The 22,889-nt window shown below is 40.0% G+C and overlaps 1 protein-coding gene across 1 annotated transcript in view; it reads right to left on the reverse strand.

The window, feature by feature from the left end:
* Positions 1–22,889, reverse strand: part of ACTR3 (actin related protein 3) — a 52,438-nt gene that overhangs the window by 13,746 nt on the left and 15,803 nt on the right. Inside the window, exons 2-6 of the mRNA XM_056861285.1 lie at positions 13,267–13,322; positions 6,110–6,234; positions 4,796–4,906; positions 2,269–2,364; positions 30–137 (exon numbers count right to left, since the gene is read on the reverse strand). Coding sequence (XP_056717263.1) covers positions 30–137; positions 2,269–2,364; positions 4,796–4,906; positions 6,110–6,234; positions 13,267–13,322 — 496 coding nt within the window. The remainder of the gene's footprint in view (positions 1–29; positions 138–2,268; positions 2,365–4,795; positions 4,907–6,109; positions 6,235–13,266; positions 13,323–22,889) is intronic.

Genomic DNA, 22,889 nt, shown 5'->3' on the forward strand with positions numbered 1-22,889 from the left:
AACCAGCCTCATTATTAGCATATACTTACCACAGGAATGACATGAGTTACACCATCTCCACTATCTATGACCGTTCCAGTCAGCGTCCGCTCTCCCACTTGTCTTGATGTCCAAGACGCAGCTAAGGCAAGGACAGCCTTGCCAACAGAAACCATTTCAGCATTAGTGTTTTATCACAACCCCAAAAGCCTATTTTTCAAGCAACACTGACATGCGAAATAAAAGCTTTTAACTTAATTGAGGTGCATTACGCAACAGGAAGTTGCAAAGATCAGAAGTTGGATATAAAAGTGACACATATTCTGATAAAAACAGTACACTGAGCTCATATACTTCAGCTATGAAAAAATACATGTGGTCAAAACTGGAAGTTTACTACAAATATTTTTGTTTTATTGGGGCAGCTTCAGTGCATAAGAACCCAAGTGCACGGGTACTGCACTCCTGAAATCACACTAGTTTTAAACTAGCTGAGAACTGGAGGGCATTCTTATATTACAGAAGCCATGGCACCACCAGCTCAGAAGTCCCAGGGAACATGAAAAGAACTCAATTTCTGGGAGTACCAACACAGGCATGTCGAGAATCCCTCCCATGTGGCCTGAGACTTCTGACTTTTCTGACTGGACTGGACTCTACTTTTTGCTTTACCTGCACTGTGTGGGAGCGAAAAAGACTCTGAAGACCGAACTTCTCAGTGAATCATGCCAACTTACTGTACACTGTAAGTATATTCTGGGGAAAGATCCAAATATAGCCAATGAAAGAAAAGACTGCAATGGAGGCACATTAAGGGGGTTACCGCACTCAGCCTTCTAGGGCATTTTTTAAAGTTGGACAACGTTATATAATAAATCGTTTCCGATGTGTTCCCTACCGCACTCTTCTACTCCAGCACGGTATAGGATTTCTGAAACGTTGCATGGAAGGGGGGGCCGGAGGGCTTCTTGCCGGACTTGCGGGTCCTGCCGCCGCGCCAAGAGGCGCCCTGGAGAAGGGTGGCTGGCTGGGATCACAGGGGGGGGGCTTCTTGCCGGACTCCCGGGGCCCGCCGCCGCGACAAGAAGCGCCCCGGAGAAGGGAGGCTGGCTGGCTGGGCTGGGAGGGGGGGCGGGAGGGCTTCTCGCCGGACTCGCGGGTCATTAGTGACGTTACTTAAACGGAGCAAACCAATACACCACTTGTAAAGAGTTTTTGGATACCACGGCCAATAAACGGTTGGAAGACGTCTTCACAGCTGAAGGGGCCAAAGTAAGTGCGAACACCATTTTTTACAACAATTTCAAACTCTTAATAAATCAGTGGGAAAACACTGAAAGTGCGAACAGATTTTTTTACATTTCCAAACTCTTGAAACATCGCTGGGAATACCTAGTGCGGTAACGGCCTAAGTCTTCCTTGCTACGCTGTGTGTACCGGTAATAGATACCTTTCTGATTTGAATGTATGAGATAACTTGTTCATGCTGTAAGGTCTATTTCTCCCCAACATCTACCCTCCCTCCAAGAACATGGCAAACTGATTAAGATTACCATTACTAGGTTAGAGCAGTTTTGTTTATTGGGAGAAATGTCTAGTTTTTACAATGGATCACTCTAAATGCTCATGGTGACATCACTGTGGGGAATGAATCATCAGTGATCTTATGTCTAACAAACCCAAGTGTACCTTACATCACGGAGAATTAAGGGTTAGAGAAAGGCATAGAAGAATTACATTATGTCTCATTTTACTGTGGAGAATTGTGTTTTTAAGTTTGTCACACTCTAAACCAAGGGTAGCCAACAGGTAGCTCATGCACTTCTAACAGCTCTCCATGAATAAAGAGATATTTTGGCTAAAATAGCAGGCCATGGTTATTTTAGCCTTAATTAAAAGGATGAATATGTAATTGCAAGAGCAGCAAATGCGCACAAGTGTAGTTTTCTAATCTACTGAACTAGAATTCAGGAAAGCAGATCTGCAACCTTCATTGACAACATATTGTATTTTAAAACTACAATGTCTGGTGAGTCTGGTAATTTTACCACTCGTTTTATTTTGGCTTGCTGCTTTTTTGGAAGGGGTGGGGAGAGGAATTCTTGATGCTGCAACAAATTGTGATGTGAGAATGCAAACATGTGTCCTATCTATTCCCCATAAAGTTCTTAAAAGACTGGTGGAGACTGAGTGAAAGACTACATAGAAGGATATTATGTTTCCTGCATAGTCGACTTAAAGAGTATTACTTCAGATGCTTCCTTTAACTTAAACTAAATTATTTCTTACCTGAACAGCAATATAAAGTCCAGGAACATTGAAAGACTCAAACATGATTTCAGCAGTATATTCCCTGTTTTCTGGAGTATTGAGAGGAGGTTCAGTCTGTGAAACAGAAACATCTGCAGTCAGCTCAAAGTAACTATACCAAATATTCTGCCAAATGAAATACATCAACAAATAAACAGTTAAACTTGTCTGTAGTTGCTTCCAATAGTTCCCATGTTATTATACCTTAAACAAGAATAGGTATTCCAATTCTTTTCTAGGTATCTTTGATAATATAGTAAGACGAACATTTTGGAAAGAACTGCTAGCTTTCTACATCCCCAGGTGTTCACAACATAACACTTCACAGACTGTATACTTCCACGCCTCCCCAAAAAGGCTACTGTAAAATACAACACATGCTTATTCCACCCCATCTCTTCCTCCAAGCTAAGACATGCTATATGGGGAAAAAACAGCAGGAATACAGACATGAACGGAGATTGGCTAATGATGCAGGTGATGACTAGTGGGAAAAAGAGAATGCATATTTAATTACATTCTATCTGTAGGTACAGTATTTTAAAATACAGGTATATAATGGCTGAATTCAAGCATCACTACAAGCTGCCATTACATTCTGACTGGACACAGTTTGCTGCAATGTTCAAATGGGCCCCTTATTTTTCCCACTTATTTTCATGCATGCAGTGTGATGTAAAGCTTCCCCAGTTTGATCACGCTCCAATTCACTGATGTCAGAAGGCACATGCCTCAGGAAACTGAAGCTTGATCAAACCAGGACCACCCAACCTCCATGCACAAGAGGAGAAGGTAGAAAGAAAGAGCAGGCACAGCAACACTGTGTTTGTTTCCACAGTTTAACTGCAGCTTGCCACAACTTCTGAATACAGCCACGGTCTTACCACTAAGAGAATCCTAATTCTAAATTTATCTGATTTAAATTCCCCAAACACAAGATGATCCAGTGCCCAAAATAATGTAGAACTGAGCATGTTCATATGCATTTTCATAGTTTGGAAATATTTCTAGATGGGTGAATACTCAAGCTCAGACCACCAAAAGCTTCTTCCTGGCTCCTAAAGCACACACTGACCACAGATTTCTAAACTAAAAGTAAGGCAAATTTTAAAGTGATATCTTGAGGCTCATTTGCACTTGCAGGCGTCACCAAACAGAGCCAATATTTAAGGTGATTTTATACTACTATGAAATAGAGTGACCTGGATGACTACATTATATTTCCAGGTTGATTGAGAACCCTCCTTTTCCTCAGCCACAGTGTACTCAAGTAGTGCAAAGGGAATACAGTTTCCTAAAGTGCTAATTCCATATGGATCCAAGCTCTCTAGCTTTCTTAGACAAGCACTGTGAATAACTGCCACCAAATTAAGCTGAACAGTTAACTTTTCGCTGCTGAGCTCAAAACATGCTTCAGACCTCTCACTGATTTGATATCAGAAGTCTAAATTGCTTTAACGGCGCTTTTCAAGTCAGACACAGTGGTGGCACTTTAAATGGCACTTTCTATTATGGCCGCAAATTTCCCATCATACTGTTCTCCTCTTAAGTGAGTTGGCCCATCTCAAAGAAGCAGAGGTCTATTTCCTATGGCAGGCTGACAAAGGAAGGTGTAGCACAAGGATACAAATTACTGTTTCAACACTAGAGAAGACACACATTTAGGTTTCCACCGCAAATTTATAAGTTCTAACACAGGTTGACTGGAAGCTGGTGACAGCCTGAAGAAATCACACAACAGGTCCAACAAGTGGCTAGCTACAACTTCTACCCATTCATCCCAGACCAAAGTATGTCAGGTTAATTGTATAAATCAGCCCAAAGAAACGACAATGACTGAGGTTTAGTAGGTAAAGTGACAAACCTGTGCAGTGACTATACCATTTCAGACTACAGGTGTGATTTCAAAAGATCCCTGCTCTTAGAAGGATAGAGTGTCAGAAGTAATTACTATTCTCTGTGTTCATATTTTTTCCCATGTCTGAATATTTACCAGAACCAAACAGTTCAGTTCTGAAGTAGGTAGCCACACAAAGCAAAAATACTCGGAATGTCTTAAAGTTCATACGGAACAGACTATGCTTCAACGATCTCAGTATAAGAGTGGAAGAAACATGTAAGCATCAGTGACTAAGAACTGTATCTAAGCAACAACAGTTAATATAATTAAGACTATTTAAAACAAGGCTTCAAATACACGCCTGCTGCATCAGTGGAGAATTACTTAGCTAAAATGTAGTTGCCAGGACACCAATTTCCACTTTAAGGAGAGCTTTTGCAAACTGAGAGGGAAACAGAAGACTAAGGTATGCACAATTCAGAAGGTCCTTCACTTCAACATTTTAAAAAAAGCCATTTAAAGTTAGTAATTGACTACCCTGCATGCCCAAGTCATCATTTATGATTAGTTTCCTTTGAGTATAGTAAAGCTTAAAAAGCTTATTCTGCTATACCGACAGGATACTCTGTACTGTCAAAACTACAAAAAGAGATAATTTTTACTCACCAATAGAAAATAATGGTCTTCAGGTTCTGCCCTTAAATATTTGAAGATAACTTGTTCCATAAATCTCTCCATCAAGTCCCAGTCTTCAACTATTCCATGACGGATGGGCCACTGTTCAAATTGTCCAAATAATTAAATTAGGTTTTATAAGCTGTACGTCGTGTTATAGAGTCAGCTACGCATTATGTATTATTAAATAAATGGCAAGATAATATTGCCACAAGTTAACACAAAATAATTGTGAGTAGAATAAACACATTTATTTTTAAATGTTGCAATGCAGAATGTCTACTTTCTCCTATTTAATTGATGCAGCAGTTTAACACAGAATTTATTTGTTTTGGCACAAAACATCCTAGATAAAACAATGTTCCCCATTCCATTTACTGTATGCAGAGCTGTACATCTCAACTGAGTTATCAGCTTAGGGTTACCAGGATGCCTTGACAGATCAGACTACAAATCTAACATCCTTTTTCTAACACTGATGAGCCAGATGCCTCTGGGACATCACCGGTAGGGTATAAAGGAAACTCCATCTCTTCTGTGACTTGACATTGAAGATCAATTAATTTCCAATAAATAGGGATGTCTGAATAACAATGTCATCAAACAATGCAAGCTGAGCACAATTAACACAGCAAAAGACACTGAATCCCCAAAGAAGAAGACTTCTTACAAGAAGGGATGACTTGCAATAAAAGCTTACAGCACAACAAAGTGACTGAAGCTTAACTCACGTTTGAATCACATTAATGCTACACAGTTTTACTAGTTATGGAGATTTTATGAGATAATTTTATCATATTGCTCACTTGTGTTTCAGGTGTCAGAAAAAGTGAGCAAAACCAGCTCAACAAAAATATCATTTCAGTTATACCATTCATTGCAAGAGACCATGTAAAACTTGTGAAAAAACAGGTTCAAATTGCAACTTAGATCTCAAAGCTTATTGGACAAGACACTACCCATCAGGCTAAGCTCTCACAGGCTTGCTGCAAGGCTAAAATGTACTGAAGACCATGCCATAAGTCATGTTACAAGCAGAATAATACATAATAAATACAAATAATAAACTGTAATACATTTGTAATAAATACAATTTGAAGTAACAGCCAAGTAGTCTATGGCATTCATATAGCACATTTAATGTTATATACTGTATTCATTCTATATGAAGACTGAATGCATTTGTATATTGTTTTACAGACACCAACCCAAAAAAGGATGTTTGCTATTATGGTCTGGGATAAACGTAAAAGAATCCATGAGTAAACCACAGAATTTAGAGGTTTGTGTTTCAATTTTACATACCTTTGTTGCATATGTTGGTTTTTCTATTGCTTCATCCCCAATAAAGAAATCTAAATCATCCACACCTTTCATAACTCTTCTTTGTGCCTGATCGCCAACTTTGGCTGATTCCTTGATAGCAATACCTTTGATGAAGAAAAGATGGTTAAATTACAGAGAGACTTCTGCCCCAACCTTTAAAACATGTCTGAACTATGTTGCATGCAGTACTAATACTGGAGTAGGTAACTATTCCTATGATTAGAAAACATGTAATATTTCTAGAATGCATTTCAAAAACAATTTTCTCATTTAATCTCACTTAAGAACTTTTGTAACATGATATTATTAAAGCATTACAACATAATATTAGTACTTCAAGCTAAGTTCCAACTCAATTAATATTTGTACAGATGATTAAATACAATCACCAATATATTTTTCATTCAAACCAATCTGAGTGTACAGGCATGTAATTTTAGAATGCTAATTCATTTAAGTCTTCTTATATTGGTGCAGCATTTCAAAGGGCTCTTTTGGGTAATACTAAACCAGACCACTAAAAGCAAATGACCATAGTGTGATCTGTGGCACTGATGCAGAAAACATGGGGAAGGAAATTTTTCACTAATTGGGGGGGGGGGCAATTGTTACCAATTTCCCCTGTGTGCTATTCCGAGCAGTCCCCTGTCCTCCAGAAGCCCCATTTCAAGGGGAAGAGATTTTCTATGAAATTCAAGACCTGTTTTGAGGTGAGGTGATGAATGTATGTGTAAATCTACCCTACTACTCATTACAATAGACAGTCTTGTATGAGAAACACAGTAAAGAAGATGAACATAGAGAGGACAATAGATTATATTTGTGCAATTTAGCTGAGTGACAGAACTTTTTCTCTCCTGTCTCGATAGAGAGATACCACAGGTGAAGACAACTTAGCTACTGGTTAGCAGTAGAGGCAGATGGAAGAAAACTTTAAGTGTTTAGTGTATTGACTATGCACAACCAACAGAAATCCTCTACTCCACAAATACAACTTCTCTGTATTTGCTACAGAAAAACTTCCTATGCAACAGATTCTTGTTATTTTATCCCATTTCCATAGCTTCCCTTCTTTATATATGTGTTAATGACTACTAAGTGATTTTACTCTACACTTTTCTACACTGCTTACAAGTAACATATCTAAGATTTTTAAAAAGCATTTGTTTAAAAAAAAAAACACCTCTTTTATGTCAACTCTTTTGCAAATTAAATCTATTGCAATGTCACCCTTTCTACTTGTGCAGAGGCTGCCAGCTCCGCTTTTCTTTCTCTGGGACTCTGGGATATTTCCTTGCCACAAAGGAACATCCTTCCACTGCCTTACCTTCCTATTTTTTTCCTTGGGACCTTTGGAAGTTTTTCCTAAAGCCCTTACTCTCAACATGCGGATCATCAAAACAAGCAACGTACTCAACCTAGCTCAGCAGACTGAAGTCCTTCTCTATGTTCATTCATTTTCTTGAGGATCAAGCTGGATTTCTTCCAGGTAGACTGATTAGTCAAAATGTCAGAATAGTAATAGATCTTTTAGAATATGCAGAATCTGTCACTACTCCTATAGCAATGATATTTTTAGATGCAGAAAAAGCGTTTGATAATGGAAATTGGAAATTTATGAAAAAAATATTAGAGTATATGGGCTTGGGAAAAAATTTTAAGTCAGCTATTGGAAATATTTACACTTATCAATCAGCTAGATTGCTGATCCATGGTAATTTGACATCACAATTTGAAATCCAAAAAGGCACTAGACAAGGTTGCCCTCTTTCACCTTTATTGTTGATTTTAGTGTTAGAAGTTTTATTGAGAAAGATTAGAAATATTCCAGATTTAATAGGATGTCAATTTTTGAGAAATCATTTTAAGGTTAAAGCTTATGCTGATGATTTAGTTTATAGATTTAAAAAATTGGGAAAAAATACCCTTATCATTATGGGGTAGAATTTCGGTAATTAAAATTATGGTATTACCTAAAATGCTTTTTTTGTTTCGAAACTTACCAATTATAAAAGGGGCTCAAATATTTAAAATTTGGAAAAAAGATATTTTCAATTTTTTATGGGGCAAAGAAAGACATAGAATAGCATATAATAATTTAATTGAACTAAAAGAAACAGGAGGTTTGGGGTTACCAGATTTGAGAATGTATTATGAGGCATCTTGTTTTGTTTGGTTAAAGACCTGGATTTTGTTAGAGAATCCCAAAATATTGGAAATAGAAGGTTTTAATTTACGTTTTGGATGGCATGCATATTTGTGATATGATAAGGAAAAGGTAAACAAAGATTTTAATATTCACATTATTAGATTTGGTTTATTTCAAATTTGGAAAAAAAATAAAAGGTTTTTGGAAAATAAAACTCCGGGATGGATTAATCCAGTAGAAGCATTTATGAAGAGAGGAATACAATTAAATTTAGATATGGATGTATATAGAGAAATTATAGATTGTAATTAAGAAGTAGAGAAGAACTTAATATTAAAGACTGGTTTATGTATTATAAATTAAAAGAGATATTTAACAAAGATAAGCAAGTTGGATTTAATAAAAATAATTCCAAACTAGAAAATATAATAAAGGGAAATAAAGGATTGATAGGAAGGATATATATAGATTACTAATTGAAGTAAATTTAGAACAAGAAAGAATTAAACCAGTAATGGTGAAATGGATGAAGGAGTTATGATATAATATTGATTTGAACACATGGGAAAACTTATGGAAGAAAGAATTCAAATTTACAATAACCAATGAAATTAGAGAGAACTTATATAAAAAGTTTTATAGATGGTATATAACTCCCGTGATGATAAGCAAAATAAAAAAAAGGAGACATGGATTTATGCTGGAAATGTGGAAAGGAAAGTGGAACTTTTATGCATGCATGGTGGATATGTAAAAAAAATAAAAAAAATTGGAAAAAAGTAATAAGAGAAACTAATAATTTGATCAATACGAGAGTAAAAAGAAATCCTGCATTTTGTTTATTGGGGATTCCTCAAGAAAAATGGATAGAAATGATAGGGTCATTTGTCAATATAGTTTTGCTGCTGCAAGAATTATAGTAGCCAAAGTTTGGAAGCAAGTAAATAAACCTTCAATTAGTGACTGGAGAGAGAAATTATGGATGTATATGAGGATGGCCAAATTAACAGAATTCCTACACGGAAAAGATATGGAAGAATTTTAAAAAACATGGGCAAAGGCCGTCACATATTGGGATAAACTGGCAAAAATGGACTTTACTATTTTAGTTAATGAAGTATAGAAATAAGTTTAGCTTTTTTTATCTTACTGTCAATAGTGTAATCTTTAAACTGTTTAGACACTTCTCCGGAGGTCTGGTGACGGGTCACTTTTTATGGTGGGTGGTGGGTCAAAAGATATTTTGAATTTTGTAATTTTGCAATTTTGATTGTATTAGGCAGATTATATAATTGATACAATAATAAAAAGAAAATACAAAAGAGAATTTGTTTTGTTTTATGTGTTGTTATAAAAATTAAAAAAATATTTTAAAAAAATGACATCAGCTGTGCCACATCAGACCAATGGTTCACACAGTGGCCAACCAGGTATTACCAGAAGGCCTACAAGCTAGGCATGGAGGCCAAGGCAGCTCCCTGCTCCGCCCACCCCAGTGAAATTCAGAGGATTAATGAGTCAGAACACAGAACTTCTGTCTAGTCATTGTGGCTAGTAAGCCTCTGATGTACGTACACCATGTGACAAGTTAATTTTTGAGTGCCAGGACATGAAGAGCCAGGACAAAAAACAATTGTGGCCTGTCCTTGATCAGATTCCCACAAATTCAAGTATTATGGTATTTCCACCCACAGCAATTCTGTCAGTAACCCCGTTCCTTATAAGTCCTAATTTAAAGGACTCTATGCCCTCTCAAACATACAGAGCAAACCCACATCCAATGTACCCTTCCTGTATAGCTTTATGCGGGGATAGCCATAGCTGATTAAATAGCTTACAAATGACAGGATGCACCTGATGGTTTGCCAATTAGATAGCATTTTTGTCTTCATCAAGCCAGAGAAGAAAATATGAGGAAGAACAAGGAGTGCTACATGAATCTGCTAAAAATTGTGCAACCAGTGACAAGGGAAAAACACGCTGATTTATGTAACAATGTTTTCATTTTAGTAGAATTTAGGATTCAGAAGTCACAGAAAAGAAAAGCAGTATTTGTCAAACAAAGGTTTACTGCAGTTAAGTCCTATTTTAGGTTATAGTTTACTGAAAGAGATTACACTTACTGTAATTATTCATAAATATAGACTCAAGGACAGAAGACTAATAAAATGCTTTAATTTCATAAAGTAATATTACAATCCCCTGAACAGCAATTTCTTTCACACTGAAGCAAGTATGTTAATAACAGAGGGGGGGGGGGACTAACGGCAGCTGTAGGAGGGCTTAATTTTCAACAGACCTTTAAAAGCCTTCCCAGGAATAAACATACATTCCATGGGACATGTTAAAAGATTTAGCAAAGGAAGTCCTGCCATTTTTTTTGCCGTCAAGTCACAGCCGACTTATGGCAAGCCAGTAGGGTTTTCAAGGCAAAAGACATTCAGAGGTGGCTTGCCACTGCCTGCTTTTGAGTAGCATAGTGACCATGGACTTCCTTGGTGGTCTCCCATCCACATACTAACCAAGACCAACCATGCTTAGTTGCCGGGATCTGACAAGATCAGGCTAGCATGGGATATTCAGGTTAGGACAAGTCTTGCAATAATAAGCTGCATTTCAGATAGAGGAAACCGGACACAGGGCCCAAAGAGCCAGAGACCCATTTTAATCATCATCCTACAAACCAGCAATGGGCCTCAAGAAGCCAGCCAATGACAGAAACATGGAATCAAAATTCTTAATTAAATCAAGGATTTTACCCAAACAAGAACCAGCACTGCAATCTGGAATCTAGAAATGTATAAACTTAATTCCCAATATACACCTTCCTCTAAGACTCTTTTGATATATATAGATATAGATATAAATATAGATATAGCAGGTCAGTGAGAATTTAGCTGACTGTCCGTTTTCTAAATGCACATGATGCTTAGTTAATCCAATCTACCGTATATACTCGGGTATAAGCCGACCCGAGTATAAGCCGACCCCCCAAATTTGAGGCCATAAAAGGGAATTTCTTATTGACCCGCGTATAAGCCGAGGGTCAATAAGAAATTCCCTTTACCGGCAATGCTGCGCTCTAAAATGGCGGCCGCCATTTTAGAGCGCAGGGCCCCTGCCCCAGGTCGCCCTCCCGCCGGCCTCCGGGCCCTCCCAACCCACCCCGACCCCAGTGCCATCCAAGGGGGGGAGGGGGAAGAGCCCCTGAACCCCCTACTTACCTGAAGAGGCGGCGAATCGGCGGCGGCGGTGCGGCCTTCCTGGGCTGGCAGGAGGCCCCTGCCGGCCGGAGGAAGGCGCCCAGGAGCGTGGTCGGCGGCGGCACGGCCGGCGGGGGCCTCCTGCCTGCGCAGGCAGGCCACTCCCGGCCAGAGGGAGGCGGCCAGGCGCGCGGCCAGCAGCGCCGCGGCCGGCGGGGGCCTTCGCAAGGCCCCTCCCGGCCAGAGGGAGGCGGCCAGGCGCGCGGCCGGCGGGGGCCTTCGCAAGGCCCCTCCTGGCCAGAGGGAGGTGGCCAGGAGCGCGGCCGGCGGTGCCGCGGCCGGCGGTGGCCTTCACAAAGCCCCTCCCGGCCAGAGGGAGGCGGCCAGGCGCGCAGCCGGCTGCGCTGCGGCCGGCGGGGGCCTTTGCAAGGCCCCTCCCGGCCAGAGGGAGGCGGCCAGGCGCGCGGCCGGCGGGGGCCTCCTGCCTGCGCAGGCAGGCCCTTCCCAGCCAGAGGGAGGCGGCCAGGCGCGCGGCCAGCGGCGATGTGGCCGGCGGGGGCCTCCTGCCTGCGCAGGCAGGCCCCTCCCGGCCAGAGGGAGGCGGCCAGGCGCGCGGCCGGCGGTGGCCTTCGCAAAGCCCCTCCCGGCCAGAGGGAGGCGGCCAGGCGCGCGGCCAGCGGCGCTGCGGCCGGCGGGGGCCTTCGCAAGGCCCCTCCCGGCCAGAGGGAGGCGGCCAGGCGCGCGGCCGGCGGGTGCCTCCTGCCTGCGCAGGCAGGCCCTTCCCGGCCAGAGGGAGGCGGCCAGGCGCGCGGCCAGCGGCGACGTGGCCGGCGGGGGCCTCCTGCCTGCGCAGGCAGGCCCCTCCCGGCCAGAGGAAGGCGCCTGGGCCCGGCGGCGGCGGTGATGGAGGTAAGTTCCCCCCTCCCTCCTCCCTCCTCCCCCCTCTACCATACTGACCCGCATATAAGCCAAGTTCGGCTTTTTCAGCCCTTTTTTTTGGCTGAAAAACTCGGCTTATACGCGAGTATATACGGTAATCTATCACCTAAAACCAACACATGGGAAAGGTTAACCGAAAAGATTTCCCAGACCAACTTAATTGAGTTCTCCAGTCTAATCAGGGTGACTTCACCCACATGAGGCAGGCTTTAATGAAAAGTAAAATAAAATACTGAATAGAAAGTTAAATCAGAAGTCTTCAGAAGCTTGTTGAAGAATCACTTGAAAACCAGATAAAAGCCTTTATCAGGCATTAGGAATACCAAGTTACCAAATTAGATAAGAAACCACTTAATAGAACTGGATAAAAGTAACCTATCCCCACTATTCATTTCAAACCCCTTAAATGATAACAAAAAAGGCTTTAAAATACTTAAAATGGATTTCTTTTGCTGTTCAAGTACTAGATTAATGTTATTTTAAAGCCATATTGAACGCTTGCACTTGTGCGTCCCTTGCAAGTAATTCCCTGTATTGTAGGATTGAACCACAAAACCCATATTATTAAAATGGGTTTTAAAATCCAACCTGACCCCGCATATAGCAAGTTATCAATGCAAACCTAACTAATAAACACTACCTGAACATGTGAATATACAAATAATTCAAATGTTTTCTCATGAATTTTAAATAGCTCCCACATTAAAAGTATCATATACTTCCTGATTTCAACATACTCATACATTAATTTTACAACCATGGCCTACATCAGATGATGCAGCTTGCCAAGATATATTCTTAAGTACAACTTCAATTTACTCAGGACAAAAAGAAAAAAAACTTACATGAAGGAATGATGAACTGTGGTTCTGTATTACCAGCATATCCCAGTTTGGTATACCTGTAAAAGAACAATATGAACAGGTTACATAACAGTGGATGTTTTGTAAGCTTTTAGTGCAGTTGATCAGGCTGAACAGATTCCACCTAGTACCAACACATGGAAAAGGTTAAGAGAAAACAGATTTCCCAGTGATTTTTCATTTAAAACCAGCTTGCCTGTTCAGCTGGGAGAAGTTTAAAAATGCAACACATTTTACTTTCTCCCACCATCTCACTCTGGGTTTTTGTGTTCCTAATATGTTAAGTAAGGAATTAAATGTTATCTTCCCAAAGTACTGTATTACCGCTTAATAACTTTAAAACCAAGGATTTCAAGGTTGTAGTCTACCTTTAGACTATTCCATTGCTTTTCTCTAACAGTACTACATATCATGGCCGAAAGACTCTTGAAGTACTTTTAATTCAAGTTTTAATGTACATCTTCCAGAATGTATCAGATTTACATGGTGCATGCTTCCTTATCCTGTAACCCTTACTCTGGTAGACTGACTGAAGTTCACAAACAAACCTGAATGAACTCTAATCCAAGTTTAATGTATTTAAAGCCAATAGAGGTATATTAACTGTCAGGCTTAAATTCTATTGAATTACGGCCACATGTTCAAGCATAAGTGGTTAGCATACTACAGCTAGCCAATATTCAGAATCCAGTTTATTAGCTGTGTGCACATTTAATGCCTTTTTGTAAATATAAAATGTTTATTCAGCTCCAATTTATCTTTGAATTGGATTCACTACAATCCTCTTCTGTACATTAAATCTGCTTTGTTGCTAAATTTCTCACTTTTACTATAGCTTCTCTACTGAATGCTCTCTTTTCTCACATCCGTTATGTCTCCTTCTCAAAGGCAAACTTTTAAATGACTCCTCACATTTTCATGAATCCAATTTACTCTCACCATCTGGCTATCAATTAAATATACGTTGCGCCTGTATATCTGCATCTTCTTTCCCCTTTCCCACCTTAGGTTCTTTGAATTCTTTTAGGATGCAAATCACAAGCAGGGAACTATTTAAGCTTCTGTACACCTTGTGCTGTGTTTTTATTGTCACCCGGCAATGCTATGCAAGCAGGACACTTTATTGCTGTTTATTTTGTTAACCACTTGATTTTAGGAGTGACTTAAGACCACAAACACTGCTCTGTACTATCAAGAGAATAGTAAAAAGATGCTACGAAATCTCATTCATAGTAGCAGTACCCAAATATATAAAAACCAATTGGCTTATGCTTAACTCCACATAGGATCATGCTTGTATGACTTCAGTATATTTTGCTCTGGCTCATGATCACGTTTTTAATGCTACAAATAACTTACTTTAGGAATAGCTCAGTAACATTAATGAGTCACTTCAGGAGTAAGCAGTGAGACCACTCTTTATTACTAGCATATCTGTCATTGGTATTACTGTGATATTACAAAGCAGCACTATATTCGCAATGGATCTGGAAGCCAACGTATTAACATTGCTGTTCTGAACTCTGTACTGTATTGCTGCATTCATAATTATGCGGCACTAAAAATGTTTAGCAGTATAGAAGTCTCCGTGAGTCACAACAACAAATGGGCAGGAAGAACTTCTATTGACATAGAAGGAGTGGAAAAGCACACACTTCAAGTCTATCAGGCATACATATAGCTAGAGAACCACACCTATTTAAACTGGTTTTCTTCATTCAACAAGGTCAACGAGGGGAACTAATTATTTGGAGGCCTATGTGCCAATAAAAAAACCTCTGGAAACTGACTCAACATGAGCTACTGGAACCTCAGGACTATATATAATATTTTAACGGACTATGGCTGTAGTGTACTGCAATGACCATTCACTTTTACTGCATTGTCTTCTACCTCTGTGATACTACTTACTACATCACATAGTATATTTTAAGCAGCTTGTTTTTCACATTATCTCCTATTTCTATAATCCTGGTCCTATTATTGTTAATTGGATCCCTTATTCTGCATGAGTGCATTTTTTTTATTCTATAATCTGTTTTCTGTATCAGTAGAATAGCAGTACCTTATTGAACAAAACAAGTACCTTATGGAATGAAAAGAGAGAACTAATTATGGATTTTATAATGTGGATATTATGCCATCAAAAGTTTCACACTTACCTCCAATACCAAGACTTGTGAAACTGTTATATATATACACACACCTTCCTTCCAGGCATCCCAGGACCCAAGGCTAGTAAAACCCAATGCAAGCACCCAATGTCTCTTGCCAACCCTGAAATGCGATTCCCAGCTGCTCTTATTCTCCATGAGGTACCACATCCATATTGTCAAGGCACACATGAGTCCACAATAATGATGGGTACAAAAGCAGCTTGGGTGGGGGTGGATGTGAGGGGGAAAGGACCGTTCAGGCTTTGTGATATGCAAGTGCAGCATTATATGTAGTTCGGTCCAAGAGCTTTCCAGATCAAACCTCATGTTCTACCTACCCCCTTTAATCGAAGTACAGACTACTGATGTCATCCTCCTGCCACTTTGCTTTTACTCTCTTCTCCTATTTAGGATTATCTGATACTATTTATCCCTGTCCTCAGGCAACCTGGATAAACACTGACAATGCATAAACAATCTATCTCTTGGGCACATGTTTCCCCTGAGATTTGCAGAAAGGTGAAGCTAGAGATTAAACTGACAATCTCAGATGCCAAGATTCCCCAGAATCATAGCCTGTGTGTTCTCAGACTAACAAAAAGAGTTTTATTCCCTTTTTCCTGTTTCTAGGGAGGTTCAGAAATGTAGCTGGGAGCAGGATGCTGTCTTCAAGACTTGTGCCAGCTTCAAATAGGTACTACGTATCAGAAATGCTAAACTTTGGAAATGCCAGCTAAATAAATTTAAGTTAGCAACAACTAGGATTGAATCATAGAATCAAAAAAGTTGGAAGGGGCCTAACAGCTATCCGAATCCAAACCCCTGCACCATGCAGGATGACTTAAAGCATGGGTGTCAAGCATAAGACCTGCGGGCTGCATAAGGCCCCTTGAGGGCTCTTATCCAGCCCGCAAGCCAGCCGAGGAATCCACCCATTATTATGAGTCCTGTTCTCCACTATCAGCTGAGCTGGAATAGTGCCCAACCGGCCAATAAACAACAGCCCTTCAAATAGTTAAAAAGAGTAATCATATCCCACACACATACCCTCTTCTTCTCCAGGCTGAACATTCCCAAGTCCCACAGCCTTTCTTCATAAATCTTAATCTCCAAATGCCTAATCATCCTTGTTGCTCTCCTCTGTACCCACTCTAAAGTTTCTACGTCTCACCTATAAAAAACCCTGCAGAATCAGCCACAATGCTCCAAATGGTGTCTGACTAGTGCAGTATATAGTGTTACTATCGCATCTTGTGCCCTAGATGCTATGCTTCTGTTGATACACTCTAAGATCGAATTTGCCTTCTTTGTTACCGCATCAATGCCTACTCATACTCAATTTGCAGTCCACCCAAACCCCAAGATCCCGTTCACATATGCTACTACCAAGAAGAGTATCCCCCATCCGGTATGTGTGAATAACACTTTTACTACTCAGGTGTAAAACCTTACATTTATCTCTATTAAACTGCATCTAGTTCACATCTGCCCATTTTTTCCAACGTGTCTAAGAGTCTGATTGTATTTTATCTCTGTCATTCACAGTGTTCGCTATCCTACCTAATTTGGTGTCATCTGCAAATTTAATTAACAGTCCCTCCACACCTTCATCTACATTGTTGATAAAATTATTTTTAGCACATTAAAAAGCAGATAGAGAGAAATCATTGGTACTACACAAAATAAAACCTGTAAACATGTACCCCAACAGAGACTGTGGTATGCCTAACATTAAAAACAGATTTAAGAACATGTACCTTTTTTTGTGACAGTTTAACAAGCTCAAGGAAAATTATCTTTACTTCCTTTGAGGCACCAAATCGCACAAGCATATTCACTTTAAGGAAGTTTTAACCCGCTTGTAAACCAAATTAGCTACTTACTTACCTATGTGGTCTTGTGCATCCACACACAACCAAGTGATTCTGCAAAATTCTCAGACAACTACACAGAACTCTGCAAACTCTCAGAAGACAATGAAGGCTTTGTTCAGACATGACACCAACCCACAGTTTAATTACACTAACTAGCACTATTAGCATGTTCATCCAAAAAGAAACCATTTCAGTAACTATGGTTAACTACTCCAAACCAGAATCTGAAACTATTGTTTGAAGATGATATATTAACCATAGCCTTTACTTTGGTTCCATCAGATGTACAACTTCTTGTTCCCGAGCATCGCTGGCTCCAGAAATGCCTCAGCAGAGCTAAGGCAATGAAACCAACATCTGTCAAGGCATACTATGATTTCAGTGATTTTTCAATGTATCTGAACCAAGCGGCTGAACACAAATGGCTTAAGCAAAGTAAAAAACAATTATTATATAGCTTGCCAGCAGAATGAAATGAGCATGAGATTTTATGACAATGCACCAACTTACTGATGGATCCCTTACGGGTGAAGCTCTGCTCTACCTCTTTCCTTCCTTTTGGAGTCAGACAAGCGTTACCTACACTCTGGAGTAGCTAGAGCTACAGCTGTTGCTACGCAATAAAGATTAGGGAAGGGGAAAGCCTATACACAATTTATAACAGAGAGAAGTCATTACTAAAAATGCAAGAAGTAAAGGAAGGGCTGGAGGATAAAACAGTGTAGGGAAGGTGTAGGGAAGGGGCTAAATTTTACAGGAGTTTAAATCCAGCAGTGCTGCAGAAGAATGAATCTCAGCACAAGTGGTCTGGTGTTCAGAAGTATTTTGGGGAAAGGAAGAAAGTAGATCCAGTTTACCAGAAGGGTGGCAAATGGAAGCATCTCTCTGAAGTGCATAAGCAATATTGGACAGAGAGAAAAGGGGGGCTTGTGTGTGAGGCTAACCAGACAGAAAGTTGTAAGTAAAGAAGGGTGTTTGGATACACAGTCTGTGGGAGCAGAGAGGTTCAAGGCTGTTGTTGTCCACTGATCCTAAATGATAAACTGTCTGGAAGAGAGAGGATGGAAAAGAATGGTCATTCAGGGGACACTAAGCCTTCAACTGAGCAGAAAGACACACACAGAAGAGATTAGGGAAACAGGAGAGGTAAGGAATACCAAAAAAAAAAAAGGGAAGCAGTTTCTTGAACGGCAAGGAGGCAGAATGGAGAACAACTGGTCTGCTGGTAGAAAAGGGTTCTGCAGGCCTAACCAGTTCCCTCTCAGGAGCAAAAGGGACAGAAGACTACAGGATTCAGGAGTGGTCACAGGCACCATTCTATAAATACAAGGGTAAAGACAACAGCTAATTGCTCCCATTTTCATTACAGCACTATAGTGGTCTATAAACTTAAGACAATAACCCCCAATATGGTGCCCACCAATACATTTCCCAGCATCTGTTTGCTTCTTCGACAAAGCAGCTCTTCCCCAAAGCAAGAGCCCATCCTGGCTTTCTTCCACCTCACTGAAGTAATAGGCACTTCTGAAGTACCTAGAAGGTATGCATGGAACACCCATTCAGAAACAGTTGCCTTTATTATAGGATGGCTTACACCTCTCAACATCCTGTGATTGCGCCCCCGCCCAGCATCCCATGCAGCTATTTTGTGATTGTCCCCATAGTAGCCATTTTGTGGTGACACCCACATCTCATTCTCAAAATGCCAGAAGTGCCCACAGCCTCAACAAGTTTGGGAAGCCCTTCCTTAAAATATTCTTGGACTATCTCTGCGGTTTTAATCCCGTTCCAAGAAAAATTAGCAAAAGGCAACACACTACTTCTGTACAGCTGTTTTATGATACAGCTTGGACAAGATTATAATCACTCCCCCATTTCCCATGACTGGGCTGTGAGAAAAAGAAGCACTAATGGTGTATCAGTGCAACCTTCATGGTATTATGGTTAGAGTGCTGGAATAAGACTGGAAATCCCCACTCAGCCATGAAGCTCACTAAGTAGGGTTGACAGCTTCAGGTTGGGAAATACCTGGACATTTTAGGGGTGGAGCCTGAGGAAGGCAGGATTTGGGGAGGGGACAGACTTCAATGGGGTGTAATGCCACAGAGCTCACCTTCCAAAGCGGGCATTTTCTCCAAGTGAACTGATCTCTGTTGCCTGCAGATGAACTGTAAAGCAGGAGATCTCCAGCCACCTCCTGGAGGTTGGCAGCCCTATCACCGAGTGATCTCATGCAAGTCAGTCTAACTTAACTAACAAGGTTGTTGTGAGGATAAAGTCCAGGAGGGGAGAGAACCCTGTATGCAATTTAAGTTCCTCGGAGGAAGGGCAGAGTAAAATTGTAACAGGTAAGACTGACAGGAACTACCCTTTGTTGCATTAGTTTATATATCATTCTAAATGCAATTTATATTCCTGATGTATGGAAATTTAATGTTACAGCAACAGGTTGGAAGACTTGAATACAAAAAAAAAAACTCATCGAGCAATAAGTTTCCTTCTGTTTCTAAAGTCATTCATAACATTAGCTATGTGTAGTATGAGGAACATGTTTTGCATGCATATTGAGAAATGAAAAATTTAGGCCAGAGTACTACACATAGCTGGGTGGAGATGACACTGGACTCATTCTGAGAAAATGTGCATTGTATTCAGGTTATTTGTGTGACAGCAGGTTATTTGTGTGACAGCAGTACATTTAATAAAGGAGTAGAGATCGGGCAATAAGCTAGCACACTAAAGGAAAAATAAGTAGAAGACCATTCAAGATTAACAGACTTCTTAGTAGCTCATGCAGGAAGTGATCCAATTGCACACAAACAAATCATGAAAATTGGAAAAAAATTGCTAAGATGTACTTCCAGTAAAAAGTCTAGGATCAAGTTGTACAACTCAGCAGTTCTAAAAATATTCGTAGCTACTTTAAGAAGTGCCAGAGACTGAGTCAAGAAAATAAATAAGATTATTGGCAGATGCTCTGGCCACTCAGTACTGGATATTATCCGTTCTACTAGTAGCATTTCAGATTTAGAATGAGAATTTAAACTTTAAGCAGAGAAATTTCACATTAATGTAACAAGCTCTAGAATGCCAGCAATTCATAGTAAACAAAACAAAAAACAAAACAAAAACTCCAAGAAAGTGAAGATATTTCTTTACATTTGGACAACAAAAAACATGCAACACAAGTGCACAAAAATCTGATAAACTAATCACACCTACCCTACCAATGATTTTTACTTAGAAATTACTTAGCAAGCTTAGTTTTGCAATGTAACAGTCGTACACTTCATGCACAGCAAAATATGCATCATCTGCGAATCAAACAAGAGGCTCACTCAACTTCAGTCACTTTGGAGTAGCAATTTTCATTATATAAAGTGATCTCACCATTTCACTAAAACATCATACATAGAATTATATAACCCCTAGATAGTTTCCAAAGAGAGACTGTGTTCTAACGAACACATTCGTAATTAAAAAATCCACTTCAAACAAGCAAGATATCTATAGGACAGGATTTACCACAGAAATTAATATTTCCCCCCAAAGTAAAGTGAGGGGAATCTTGATAGGAAAATAATTAAATCAGCTAGTAATTCCTGTTGACCCATATGCTAGATTTCTAAAGTTCAAAAACCAACCAGGTTGTGACTGCTGGGAAAATTTAATCTTAAAATAAACCTACTATTCCTTGTTCAGTAGGGAACTAACCCATTAAACAGATAATTAGATAGCAGCTATTTTCTAATATAAAAGTGATTAAAATGGTGAAGAGAACAAAAGAATAACATGAGCTTTCCCAACATATGCTAGTATAGTAGCAAAAGCACCATCAAATGAAAAAATATTGTGATTAGCTATCACACATTTGTTGTTTAACTATTGCTAGAATAATAATTTTTCACATAAGGATGTGCTTCTCAACCACACAATATTGAAGCTTGGGTAGCCCCTAAAAATCTTTAAAAGTTAACGTTTACCCTAAAGGCATTTATACTGGAGGCCATATCACATGACTGAGCTACAGACCATGAATACATAAAACTACAAGTCTCAAATCTGTGAATGGAGACGGTCTACTGCACCACACAGATTGCTTTGTTTCAAATACTTAAATCAACAAACCTTATTGGTTCCTCAAACACATTTTATCCAGGACCTGCACTTATGATTTGGTATTTTCTTTGATCAGAAAACAAAAGATGTACAAAACTGCCAAGTTTTTCATCGGCTTCACTCTATCCCACCCCCAGGCATCACAAAAATAAGGCTGTCCAAGACACAGCAGAAATCCACAGGGTGTTATATAGAACAACGCCAATGCAGAAGACTTAAGTAACCATGAGTTAGCACCTTGAAAGAAAGACAGGAATAAACACACACAAACCTAGCAACATCTACCTAGCAAACAGTTATCTTTTCCTGAAACATTGTGACCAGAGACCAAAAATCTCTGCAATACATGTGCAATATGGGGGGGGGGGGTACAGTACACACTATATCTGCATTCACGCAATTCAGAAACTTGCATTTTACTTCAAAAGTCTTATAAGTGCCTTTAACAACTTCATGGCAGCACATTAAAATAGTAGTTGGTTGGTTTCTGGGAGCAGTGTTTTACCCATTCTGAGCTCCCTGAAAGAACAGAATACCGTACATAGAAGTATTATTCTTTCAGATTTAAGCAAGAAGGGAAAAAAATCACCTGAGCATCACTCCTGGGACATTTACTGTGTCTAGCCCTTGACCCTGATTTTTCACATTAAGCTGCCTCTTATGTTTCTGCTCATGTTTATCAATTCCATATTCTTACCTAAAATTTGAGGTTTTTAAAATTATAGGCATCTGGCTCAGTGACCAAGAGTCCAAAAGTTACACACACAACCTGGCAGGAAATACAAACGTTTGTTATGCCTCAGCCCTAATACAAAGAATGCTACAGTCTGACTTCTTGCGCATGAAAAGATATAAACAATTTACTCATATTACCTTAAGTATACTGTCCACCAACTGTCCTCAGCTGGGCTCCTTAGGGTCTGCACCCAAGTGTGTCCCCCATTACACAACAGCCTTGGTACTGATGAAGAGCAACAGGAGATGCTTGGTGTCCAAGACCACCCGGCATAGGGCTCCACCCTTCACTTAGCATGGGTTCTTGCTTACGGGATTGTTTCTAAATGTTTCCTGTTTCATCTTCAGTAAGACATTTATTTTTGGTCCCAATTTTTTGCCTAGCTAGATCTATCATAGCTTCAGCCTTTCTCTTTTCTTAACTGCTCTCCCAACATGGACATTCCCTTAGCTTCTTGATCCCTATTCTTGTTATGCCACCTCCTTTGTACACTGGGTGGCATGTATTCTTAGCATGTAACCTTCAGCTTGTGCTGGATTCAGAAACGCTCACCCTGCTTGTTAGCACCAATAGTTCCCCACCATACATACCATTTGTACAGGGAACAGACTTGTACAGGGGAGGGGCTGTGGCTCAGTGGTAAAGCATCTGCTTGACATGCAGAAAGTCCCAGGTTCAATCCACAACATCTGTAGTTAAAGGGACTAGGTAAGTAGGTGA

This window comes from Euleptes europaea, chromosome 15, assembly GCF_029931775.1.
Source record: "Euleptes europaea isolate rEulEur1 chromosome 15, rEulEur1.hap1, whole genome shotgun sequence".
NCBI classification, from domain to species: domain Eukaryota; kingdom Metazoa; phylum Chordata; class Lepidosauria; order Squamata; family Sphaerodactylidae; genus Euleptes; species Euleptes europaea.